Source organism: Nothoprocta perdicaria, unplaced genomic scaffold (assembly GCF_003342845.1).
Source record: "Nothoprocta perdicaria isolate Ctin4 unplaced genomic scaffold, notPer1 scaffold_157, whole genome shotgun sequence".
Lineage (NCBI taxonomy): Eukaryota > Metazoa > Chordata > Aves > Tinamiformes > Tinamidae > Nothoprocta > Nothoprocta perdicaria.
This window is the reverse complement of record NW_020454727.1, coordinates 1858998-1870265: the sequence shown is the minus strand read 5'-3', so window position 1 is coordinate 1870265 and position 11268 is coordinate 1858998. Positions and strand designations below refer to the sequence as shown.

General features: G+C 63.9%; 2 protein-coding genes across 2 annotated transcripts in view; both read right to left on the bottom strand.

Annotated features, from left to right (window-relative positions):
• The window catches only part of PIK3R2 (phosphoinositide-3-kinase regulatory subunit 2), a 9002-nt gene extending 2284 nt beyond the window's left edge, over nucleotides 1–6718 (bottom strand). The window contains exons 1-14 of the mRNA XM_026035264.1: nucleotides 6096–6718; nucleotides 4162–4254; nucleotides 3910–3972; nucleotides 3231–3362; nucleotides 2932–3133; nucleotides 2583–2668; nucleotides 2273–2378; nucleotides 1996–2094; nucleotides 1703–1883; nucleotides 1373–1498; nucleotides 996–1138; nucleotides 681–857; nucleotides 468–539; nucleotides 102–272 (exon numbers count right to left, since the gene is read on the bottom strand). Of these exons, the coding sequence (XP_025891049.1) occupies nucleotides 102–272; nucleotides 468–539; nucleotides 681–857; nucleotides 996–1138; nucleotides 1373–1498; nucleotides 1703–1883; nucleotides 1996–2094; nucleotides 2273–2378; nucleotides 2583–2668; nucleotides 2932–3133; nucleotides 3231–3362; nucleotides 3910–3972; nucleotides 4162–4254; nucleotides 6096–6435 (1991 nt within the window). The 5' untranslated portion in view covers nucleotides 6436–6718. The remainder of the gene's footprint in view (nucleotides 1–101; nucleotides 273–467; nucleotides 540–680; nucleotides 858–995; nucleotides 1139–1372; nucleotides 1499–1702; nucleotides 1884–1995; nucleotides 2095–2272; nucleotides 2379–2582; nucleotides 2669–2931; nucleotides 3134–3230; nucleotides 3363–3909; nucleotides 3973–4161; nucleotides 4255–6095) is intronic.
• MAST3 (microtubule associated serine/threonine kinase 3) overlaps nucleotides 6537–11268 on the bottom strand; it is a 31047-nt gene continuing 26315 nt past the window's right edge. Inside the window, exon 30 of the mRNA XM_026035178.1 lies at nucleotides 6537–6740. Within this exon, the coding sequence (XP_025890963.1) occupies nucleotides 6537–6740 (204 nt within the window). The remainder of the gene's footprint in view (nucleotides 6741–11268) is intronic.

Sequence of the window (11268 nt, the reverse complement as noted above, 5' to 3'; positions counted from 1 at the left end):
CGCAGGGAGACCCGGGGCGCAGGGAGACCCGGGGCGCAGGGAGACGGGGGAGAGCCGGGCTCGGTGCCCGCGCGGCAAGGGGCAGCGCGGCGGGTACTCACACCACGGAGCAGGCGTAGCAGCCCTTCTGGCTGCTCTCGCGGATGAGGAAAGTGCCGTCGCGCTTGCCGCACAGCATCTCCTCCGCCTGCAGCCGGTTGATCTTGCCCACGTACCACGTCCGCTCCTCGTGGTGCGGCAGCTCCTCCTCGTCGTCCATCATGGAGTATTGGCTGCAAGGGAGCCCACGCGGGGGTCAGGCCCCTCCGCTCGGATCCGTGGCCCCCCTTTCTCCACCTCCCACCACCGGCTGCCGTCGGCCCTTCCAGCACGGGAAGCTCCCGGGCAGGGAGCCGGCGCGTGCCCGAGGCTCCGGAGCAGGCAGGACCAGGGCGCTCCAGCCCACATTCCAGGGCAGGGACACTCACTCCTCCGTCTCATTCTTGATGCCCAGCCACTCGTTGATTTTCTTCTGTCGGGCTCCCTTCTGCGTCAGCCACCTGGGGAAGGAGAGGCCAAGATGAGGGCTGCAGGGCTTGTCCCCATGCGGAGTGCCCGGCGGGTCCTCGTGGAGCCACCAGGTCACCCCAGGGCAGAGCTGGGGGACACGGGGCCCTTGTGCTGGGGCAGCCCCTACGTACACCAAGTACTGGTCCCGCAGCTTGCGCAGCTGCATGAGGTCGGGCTTGAGGCTGTTCATGCGCTTGTCGATCTCGCGGTTCTCCGAGGCCTGTTTCTTCAGGTCCTGCTCCAGCTTCATCTTGCTGTCGTGGATCTCTGTGATGCGAGACTTGAGCTTCTCCGAGTTCATGAGGATGCTGCGAGAAGGGCAGGGTCAGGCTGCCCATTCCAGCCCGGAGAACCGCGGCACGGACAGGGATGGCACCCGTCCCAGCCCTGCTCCGTGCCCGGATAACCCCTCTGTGTCCTGGGGTTCCCATTGCAGCCGCCCTCACCGTTGCACCTCCTTCTCGTTGCCCTCGCGCCGGAAGCGCTCGATGTACTCCTTGCTGCACTTCTCCTGCGTCTGGCACTGCTCCTCAAAGATCTTGATGGTCTCGTTGAAGGCCTCGATCGCCGTCCTCTTCATCTGCAGCTCCTGCGGAGAAGGGTGGGGAGGGCTGAGGAAAGAGCAGCACTTGGGAAGGTTGCATCCCGGTCTCTCGTATCTCCTTCCCAATGCAGCTCAGTCCTCACTGCAGCCTGAACACATCCCGTTTCAAAGCCCATTCTCTCCCCAAGTCCAAGCCCAAAGGGGTCGAGGTTTCCCCGCTCCATGCTCATGTGCCCAGCCCGGCTGCAGGAGCGGGCACTGCGGAGCAGCCCGGTGTACCTGGGACGTGCGGGTGTACTCCTCGTAGAGCAGGTCGTACTCCCAGCTCTTGTCCTGGTACTGCTGGTGATAGACCTTCAGCTGCTCCCCCACGGCCTCCACGCTGTCCTCTTTGACCACCTGGTCCTGCCACGCACAAGAGCCTCCGTCAGGACCTGCCCCTGCCAGCCCCAGCAGCCCTGCCTGGCACTTGTCACCCCATAAGGCAACGTCCTGGCACGGGGCAAGTGCTGCTGCCAGACAAAGCGTGCCCCAATGTGCCACAGGGGCGGCTGTGGAGGATCAGATGTCCTCTACAGCCAAACGCTGGCCCCGCAGCACCGCTCTCACCTGCTGGTACTTGGAGATGGGGTAGAGCAGCCTGGTGTCCAGCTTGGCGTTGTACTGGGCGAGCGACTCGTGCCGGTAGTGAGTGATGAGCTCCACCACGGAGCCGAAAGTCAGCGGCTCCGAGAAGCCGTACTTCCCTTCCCGGTGGAAGATCTTGATGAGCTTGTTATTGCCTCCCTTCCTGCAGAGCGGGGTGCACGGAGCCCTGAGCACCGCCCCGGCACCCACAGGTGCCCCGGGGCTCCGGGCAGCCCCAGGCCAGTGTCCCCAGCACAGGGACAGCAGGGCCCTACCTGAGCGTGAGCGTGTACTCCCCTTGGATCTTGCTGGAGGCATCGCGCACCAGGAAGGTGCCGTCCGGCGTGTCCCGCAGCTTCTCGTTCACCTCCTCCCTGCGAGGGACAATTGGGACACGTGGCCAGCCCTGTCAGGGAGCCTAGCCAAAAAATACACCCGACCCAGTCTAATGGGACAGACAGGGCGCTCTGGACACGAGGGGGCAGCACCCACCGCTGCGCAGGGCCACGCAGGCGTGCCGGGGCTGCGCGTGCTCCCAAGCCACCCTCTTACCGGGAGATGTCACCCCAGTACCACTCGGCGTCCTGCAAGGACACGCTGCTCCCGTTGGCCAGGCTGGCCGCGCTCGGCTTTGGCTTGGGCGGTTTCGGAGGCAGAGCTGAAAGAGGGGCAGGAATTCAGGGGGGCTGGCGCAGGTCCTGGCTGGCGACCCCGCCAAGGGCAGGGGGGCCACCCCCAAGGACCCCCGTCCCTCGGGGCAGCAGGTGCCAGTGACCAGGCCTCTGGAAACACCCTCGGCACCGCACGGAGCACAAACGCCGCGGCCCCTGAGAACAGGGCCTCTCCACCCCTGGTCCAGTACCTGGAGGCAACTGCTCCTGCTCCAACTCCTTGGTCTGCAGGAGCGTTTCCAGGAAGAGCACAGGGAAGTCAGGGCTCAGCTCGGGGCTGCAGGGAGATGGAAGACAGGAAGAGGAGCAGTTGTGGGCAAGATCCTGGCACCATTCCCATGCCCCCGGGCAAGGGGCAGCGGGGGATGGCCAGTTCAGCCCAGCACAGTGCACACTGATGCAGGAGCGGGAGCTCTGCCCTGGCTCCGTGCTCCAAATTCTGCCCGTGGTTCAATCCCACGCACAGGGCAGGGCTCCCGGGCAGAGCCGCTCCGATGGGCTGTGGCTCCGGCGCGCGCTGGGAGCCGAGGCCTCCCGTACCTGGGGCCAGGCAGCCGGAGGAGAAGCGGGCCGAAAATCTCAGCCAGGGCCCGAGGGTGGAGGCCGTTGCTCTCTGCCTGCTGTGACACCTTCCCCAGGTGCCGCAGCAGGAACTGCAGGGTGAGCGCGTTCTGCAGCGGCACCGCGGGGCACTCCAGGGCCAGCAGCAGCTGCTTCCGACAGTTCTCCGCCTGCGGGATCTCTGGGGAGATGCGAGAGCCGGCGGGAGGGTTGGTCAGGGCCGGCCGGGTTCTGGGGTCTATTCTGACACCCCGCGGGCGGCCAGGGGAGGCCCTTACCCTGCAGGATGCGCAGGAGGTCTCCGTGCGCGGCCGCGGGCACCACGGGGGACGGCAGGTCCTGCAGGTAGCCCCGCAGCGCCTCGCTCAGCGCGTGCACGTCGAAGGGCTCCAGGTCGCCCAGGCTCCAATCTGCGGGACGGAGAATTCCCGCGGGTGAGGGCAGGGCGCCGGGCACGGTGCTGACGTGCGACCCGGACGCCATCCCAGACGCGTCCCCCGTGCAAGCAGCCCTGGGGAGAGCTTTGTTCCCGCTGCTCTTAGAGACAAAGCGGAGCGGGCAGCAGAGCCGGAGCTGGCGGCGCCGTTTAGCTCCAGTTTGGGAAGAGCAGCCCCGGAGCGGGACAAGCCGGTGCGGCGCCAGATGAGGCCCAAGGGTAGCCGAGAACTAGGTGGCTCTTGAGGCTCCGGAGAGGCCAGTGCCGCAGACACAGCCAGGGCTGCACAACCCTGCCCATCAGCAGCCACGAGGTCCCAGTGGCTCCTGGAGCAGAGCCCCAGCTCCCATCCCCTCCAGGATGCAGCAGGATAGGATGGGAAGGCCCCTCTGCGGAGCCGGTGCCATGGGAGTTGGGCCCAGGCAGGGACAGGGACGAGCACGCTGTGGATCCCATTCCTGCTGGCGCCGGCACCTCCAGGAGAGCCCCTCCTATTCCCGCCGGAACGAGCTGCTTCCTACCGTTTTTCAGAGCCTGCCGCAGCTCGGAGCCAGCCGTCCTGTAGAGCATCTCACTGTCTAACCCTGTGGGAGCGACGGCGCTGCCGTGAGCCGGCACCGCGGGGACAAGCGGAGCCACCGCGCCGAGCGGCAGCCCCTGGCACCCGCTGCAGACCCAGGCCCGGCCCGGTGCCCGAGAGCAGCTGCAGGGCTCCCCTGGGCAGGGGAGGTTTTGGGGGTGCCCCCGTTGTTGCCCAGCGCCCCCTCCCTTACCTTTCCTCTCGATGGCTTCCACCAGCTTCAGCAGCAACGGCGGAGCGACGTCCGGAGGGCCGAACTGCTCCTGCAGCTCCAGGAGAGGAGCTCCTGGGAAAGAGGAGGGAGAGGAGGGGTGAGAGGCAGCGTGGGGAGAGGGCGAGCGGCAGCACCCCAGCAGGGACAGCACTGGGGTCACAGGGGGAGCCCGGAACGCCGGGATGAGCCAAGCCGGGCGCTCGCCTGCCGGGGCTCCCGGTGGCTGTGGGATGGGATGGGGGCTGCCTGCCCATCCGCAGGGATTTGCTGGGTTATCCTGCACATGCCAGGGCGGGAAGTGCAGGGCGGTTCGCAGGGAACGCGGCGCCAGGCCCTGCTCGCTGCTCCTGCTGCATTCCCGGCACGGGAAGCTGCCGGGATGTCCTGCTCTGCTGAGCCGGAGCCAAGTGGCTGCTCCGGGCTGCGAATCCCGACTGTGGTCACGATGGAGCTCGCCCAGAGCGGGATGTGGACCTGAGCACGAGGAGCTCGTGCTAGGAGTCCTCATCTTCAGCACAACCCTCCCCCGTATTGTCCCAGCAGCGAACGGAGCAGCAGCCACACGGGACACTTGGCACTTAGAGCAAGGCTGCAGCTGGAAGAGAGTCAAACAGCTCTCCAGGGGCCCCAGGAATAGCAGCTGGAGCAGGAAAAGCTCCGCGGGGCCACGAGGCTGCTCTGCAAGAACAGCCGGAGCGGCGGCCTCTCCTCTGCAGGCACCGGGAAGGTGCCCCGGGCTCCAGCGGTGGCTCCGGGATGGAGCCTGTGGATGGGCTGAGCAGGGAACGCCCGGCGGCGCTGCCGGGAATGTGGCTCCGGAGCGGGACCGGGCCAGGTGAGCAGCCGGGGCCACTGCCAAGATGTTTCCGAGCCGTGTGGCCCTGCCCTCGCCTGCTGCAAAGGGCCGGAGCGGAAGCAGCTCCTGGATCCTGGATTCCAGGAGAGCCCAGGGCCTTGCTGCTCTGCACCGGGAGACCTGGAGCAGCCAAACCATGTGCCAGACCCCAGGAAATGGGGCAGGGAATGGGCCAGCTATGAGCTCAACACCATGAAATCCCAGGCGCTCGGCTTGAACACGGCCCCCCGCCGCAGCCCCACGTCCCATCCGGGAACCGCTGCCACCCGGCTCCGTTCCGGGGGTCGGTCCCTTTCCCAGGCAGGTTCCTGGCCGGCTGGGCAGCTCCGGTGCGCTGCTCCGGAAGGGCCGGGTGGGAGTGCCCACAGGGAGGCAAATCCAGGCCCGGAGGCGGCGGGATGGATGCCGGCGAGGCCGCCGCGGAGCCCGAGGGCAGGCTCCCACAGGAGCCGCACGCTGGGAAAGGCAGGTTGGGAACGGGATGACTCAGGGCAGCCGCTCCGGCTGCCAACCCACGTTCCCACCCGGCAGCGCCGCTTCCCAGGGAGCCGCCTGGAGCACGTGAGGGTGCCGCACGGCACCACTGCTCCTGCTTCCCAGGCTGTGACGGGCTCTTCCCCGCTCCTCAAGATCCTGGAGTGGTTTCACGTATCCACTGTGAAAGCTGCAGCTCCCAGCAAGCCAGGCTGCTGGGGCGGGAATGCTCCCTAATTCCCAGCAGGCGCTGGGACCCAATTCCAAGCAGGGCAGCCCGTCTCCTGCTCGGGGCAGCTCCCAGGCTCGGCGAGAGCGTGAGCTCCAGCTCTTGGAGGGCCCCTTGGCCACCCTGGTTTCTCTCTTCCTGCCCAGAGCGGGATCATCGGTGCTCCGGAGGGAGCGAGGCAGGTAGCAGGGAGAGAGCAGGGCTAATTCCATAAAGGAGGACGGGGGTAAAAGCTCCCAGCAACGCAGGGAGAGCAACCGAGGAGCGTGTGGGATCCCGTCCAGCAGTGACGGGAGGATTCCGTCGAGGAATCACCAGCACGAGCGGCTCCCCCCGCGCCGCGCCAGGGCCTACCTTGCTCCGGAGCCTCCGGCAAGCGGCCGGCACCGGCAGCCGGCGCCGCGGGCAGCGGCCTCTGCACGCGGGGCCGGTGCGCGGGGACGGAGATCTTCACGGGCCCCACGTACTCCACGTAGGTGCCGGGGAAGTCTCCCTTCTGCTTGGTCCGCTCGTTGACGCCCAGGATCCACCCGATCTGGTGGGGCGCCTGCTCGTCGCCGTCCTTGAAGCCCAGGGCTTGCAGGGCGCCCTTGCTCACCACCAAGATGTCCCCGGGCGCCAGGTCAATGTCCTCGTCGCGCTCCTTGCGGTAGGGGTAGAGCGCGCGGTACTGGAAGCCGTCGGTGCTGCCCATCCTCGGCGGGGGGATCGTTGGCACCTCAGGGGCACCTCTCGCCCATGGGCTGCCGGCGGCTCTGCGCGAGGCGGGACCCCGGCGCGGGAGGCCCCGCGCACTTAAGTGCAGCCCCTTTTCCTGAGCTTGAAGCCACGATTCAGCCAAACGATGGAGCACAGGGAGAAGGAGACGAACATAATCCCGCACTTGGGAGCGGCGCCGCGGATGGGAAAGAGCGGCTGGGCGCGCCGGCCTCCGGGAAGGGCTTCTTGGAGTGCGGGCGACGCCGCGGCCTCCTGTTCCTCCTCCTTCCTTGCCAGGGCCTGCAAAGAGAGGAGCGGTCACTGGGCAGCCTGGAGCTTTGGTGGAGCCCAGAGGTTCCTTCCCACGGGAGCTCCGAGCGGGCGCTGCGCTCCGGAACGCACCGATTCTCCCCCAAAGCCAGAGGGGAGCTCATAGGGAGGCTCTGCAGGGAGGGCCTCTCTGGGACGCTCGCTTCCCACATCCGCCCGCTCCCTTCCGAGCGCTTGAGCAAACACAGGGATAACTCACGGGAGGCAACAGCCTTTTACGCAGGAACGTCGAGCTCCCCTTTCCTTGCCAAGCGGATCCATGGATCCGCCGCTCGCCTTCCCAGTGCAAGCGCTGTGGAATCGGCCTGTGGAGGTGCCCAGATGCCCCTTAACCCACTGCGACCGACTGCTCGGCTCCAGCAGCTCATCCGGGCGCTTTTAGCAGCGGAGCCGGGTGCGGAAAGCGATGGGGATGGAACGGGCCCCGCAGCGCCGCTCATCCCATTGGCACCAGCAATGCCCGGAAAGCAGGCGACAGTCCCGGCGCTCATTCCCAAGGCTTTTCCCGACCCCTCGCGGAGCCGTGCGGAGGGCGGGCGCGCTCGGCACGCAGCAGCCCATCGGCGGCCCGCGCGGCTCCGAGCCAGGCCCCGCACGGCGCCCGCGGAGCCGCTGCCAAGAAGATTCCAGCTGGGCCAGCTCCAGCGCCGCTCCGCTCGCGGGAGGGAGCCTCGTGCGTCTGCGCTCGCCGAAAAACCCCGGCTAAAAACGCCCGGTAAATCCAGCGCAGTGCCCGCAACAATCCCTCGATTCATTAGCGACTGTCAATACGTCCTTTGTTCCGCACACCCCTTCGAAACAACACCACCAACAACGCTACAAGTCTCTTTTTGTGCTTCCTTCTTTCTGTGCGTGTGCAGCAGAGAAATAAGAGCATCTTGCAGTCCAAAACGGGGCTCCTGCGCTTTCCTAGCGCCTCGCGCCTTCAGTTTGGAGCGCAAACAAACGCTGCTTCCCTTCCAGCGAGGGGAAAGAATGCACGAACTGCAGCAAAAATTCCTGCGTGCAAAGACCTACGCAGCTCCGATACTTCCCAGTTGCATCCAGATCTCTTGCTGGCAAGAAGATGCCAAATCGAACACGAAACACTGGGTGTTAATGGGCTGCAGACAATGGGGAAAAACCTTCCTTTTGCTAGCAAAAATACCCCCACAAACTCTAACCAAGCAAACAGGCAGAAAGACAACAGGACAATGCGACTAAGAGGGGAAACAGAAAAAAGGGACACCTGTCTGTGATGTTTTTTGACAGTTATTGCTGTTTTTTCTTCTGACCGTTGGTGCTTTAGGGGTGGTGGCACCAAGGGCTGCTGTCCCAGGGCCAAGGTGGCTCCCGGAGCTGTTTCCACCTTATTTTTCCCCAAAAGTCTCTTCTGCTGCAGCCCGATGAGCAGCAGTGTCCGGCTCCCAGTTTTCCCTGGCAGGGACGCCTGGGCTTGCATTTCTCCAGGTCTTTTGCTCTATTCCCTGAAGCCCAAGGAACTGAGGGAATATAAGGAGCATTCCATAGAAAAAGAAGCATTAAGGTTAGCCTTAAGAACCCGAGAAGGGGTCCTTAAGACCTAGGCCTGTCTTATCCCACAAAGATGCTTGGAGGTCTCCAAGGACAGGTCCGGGGCAACCTGGAGAGCCATTCCTGGACTCCTCCCGCTTGGAATTTTCTCCCGGTGTTGGATTTTTCGCTTCAGTTGCATTCCCTTAATTCCACCCTACTTGTTCCCTGGGACATCCGTACGTGAGCGGACGCCTTGAGCATTAACAGGACCGTTTATCAGGCGCTACCTGCAGCGGAGCCCCCAAACGAAGCAGCTTCCCGGGCGAGGAGCCCGAGCACATCCCGGCACCGGGATAAGGGCCAGAGAGAACCAGGACCTTCCAACATGGAAAACCCACCGCAGCTCCTCCATCCACGCTTCCATCTTCCATTCCTCAGTTTCGACACAGCCGAGCGGCGGCTCCGGCCATTCCCAGAGGAATTCAGAGACCCTCATATTATAAATACTCTTTTTTTCCCCGCTGCGAGCAGGCGCGCGCGGCCTGCCGCGGCTCCGGGCGGATTGCCGAGGCTCCCGGGGAGCCCCCGGGTCCCTCCCAGGGACGGAGGGGCGGCGAGGGGTCCCCTTCGGGAGCGGAGCCGCCGGGTCCCCCCGTCCTGCTCCCGCTTCGGGGATCAGGATCCCCCCTTGGAGCGGGGAGACGCGGCCAGGGCCGCCAGGCCCGAGGGGCCCCGGCGGACGAGCAGCCCCCAAACCGCGGGCGGGGGGGACACGACGAGGCGCGGACACAGCCCGATCCCGCGAACCGGATCCCCCGGCGCCGGTTCCGACCCACCTCAGCACCGGCCCCGGGCTCCGCTCCGCTCCAGCCTCAGCCCGGCGCAGCCTGGGAAAGGGCCCGAGCGTCGCCGGAACGGCCCGAACCCGTCCGGAAAGGCCCGAGCGACTACGGAGAGAGACGAACCTCCCCGAAGCGCTCGGTAGCCCCGCCCCCTCCCTCCAGGCGCTGCGGGCTGACGTCAACACCTGGCCACGCCCCTCCCGCCCGAAGCGCTCCGGAAAGAGCCGAGCGCGGCGGCGCCGCCTAGTGGCGGCTCTGGGGGCGGCGCCGCGCGGGGAGCGGGCACCGACACGGTACCGGTACCGGCACCGGTACCGGGCACGGGGTCCACCCGCCGAACAGAGGAGGCCACGCGGCACGTCGGATCGAGGAGCAATTTTAATGCAACACAAGATTTTTTCCCGCACAACCGCAAGCCCCGTGCTCGGCGCCGCCGGCTTGATCTTTTTCCGCAAAAATCCCGCTTTCCGGCACCGCGTCGCGCGCTGGCGGCGCTCGCTTGCGGGGAGAAGCCGTGCACATCCCGCGCGCTCCGTGCGCCAATTCCAGGGAACCGGCGGCCGAGCGGGGGAAAGCCCCTACATGCATTATCCAATGTAAACATTTACATCATAGAAAACATTAGAAACGGGAAGGAAGGATGCCAGGCTGACCCTTAATCCATTGGAGGAAAAGAGGATGAGGAGGGTGGAATTTAGAAATTATTACAAGAGGGAGGTTTAGAAACACAGATTGGGACCCACTTGGGGTTTTTTTTTTTCCATTGGAAAGTGGCTTTTCCTTAAGCCTTGGGAAGATCCGGGAATGGGAAAGCGCCGACCTGAGCCCTCCTGCCTCCCGTTAATATCTGCATCACGTTGCTGAAACGGACCCAGCCGCAAAGGCGACGGAGGGTCAGGGCTTTCCCGACACCTCTGGGTCCTCGGGAAAGATCCTGGAAGGATGAGCGAGCCGGGCGGCTGGGTATTTGGTCACCGCTGATTCACCTGCTTCTCTACAACAAAAATTTATGCCCTGAAATGTGCTGAACCTTTATGGAATGAACCCTCCTTAGAAAACGTGGACCGCGTTGTGTTTTCCAAAGAAAACACGATCCGAAGCCAATGGCAATCTGCTTCCGTGGGGCTCAGAGTGGAGCACCTGGAGCCCTGCAGCACCTGCAAAACGCCAACTGCTAAAAGTAAAAGTAAAATAAAAATCTGTTTTTTTTTCTTTTTTTTCTGTTTTTTTTTAAAAAAACCACCCGCCTAATGGCCACTATGAACTAAACACCAAAGGGACCTTCATATATAGCTCAGACCACTATTACTTGTGGCATTTTGCTGTAGGATTTTTGGTTCTTTTTGTATTAAGTTTTGTAAGGGAGATAAAATTGGGTGCTGAATCTCTATTAAAAATGTCAGGAAAACTCATCTTGGAACCACATTGGTCCTGCTTCCCGGCGGCGCGTGGAGCAGAGAACTGGGGGGGATTCAAGGGATTTAGGGAAAGGAAGGGCAGCAAGGCTGCAAGCTCGGCTTGGGAAGGGTCAGTAAAGCCCAAGGGCTCTTCCAGTGTCACCTCTGCTCCCAGGCCCAGGATCCTTCCAGAGTGGGTGCGAATTGAACATGTTAAAGGAAGAACAAAGACCTGCAACGTCTCAGGACAGGGAAGACACCGGCCCAAAGAGCAGAGCTGTAAGAGATCTCAGCTTAAATATTATTTTAAAAGCTTGTCTCGGAACCGGTTTGTCCTTTGGTGCTGGAAACACTGTTAATAAACGGGGAAAACTGAGTGGTTCTTCGCAACGTTAGAAAGCCAAGGGCCTTCCAGAGGTGGGCTAGGAAGCCCTTGGAAAAGGCTGGGACACTGCCAGCCGGGATGGGCTCGGACCCCTCGGGCAGCCTTGCAATGCCTCCGTTTAGCTTATAAAAGTAATAAATTAGTTACGATATTTGTACCAAGTCCTTTCTCTTCCCACAGGGCCAGGCCCCGCCGGGGAAACGCCGTTGCCGCAGGAAAAGCTCCCACGTCTCTACAAAAATATGGACATCTTTCCAGGTAGTACAAAAGCCTCCTGCGAGTGAAACCCCCGGGGGAGAAGAGTCCCTGCAGGGTGCGGCGGCACCTCCCTGCTCCGCCGGCACCGCGTCAGGCGGCGGCGCCGCCGCTCGGGTCCGGCC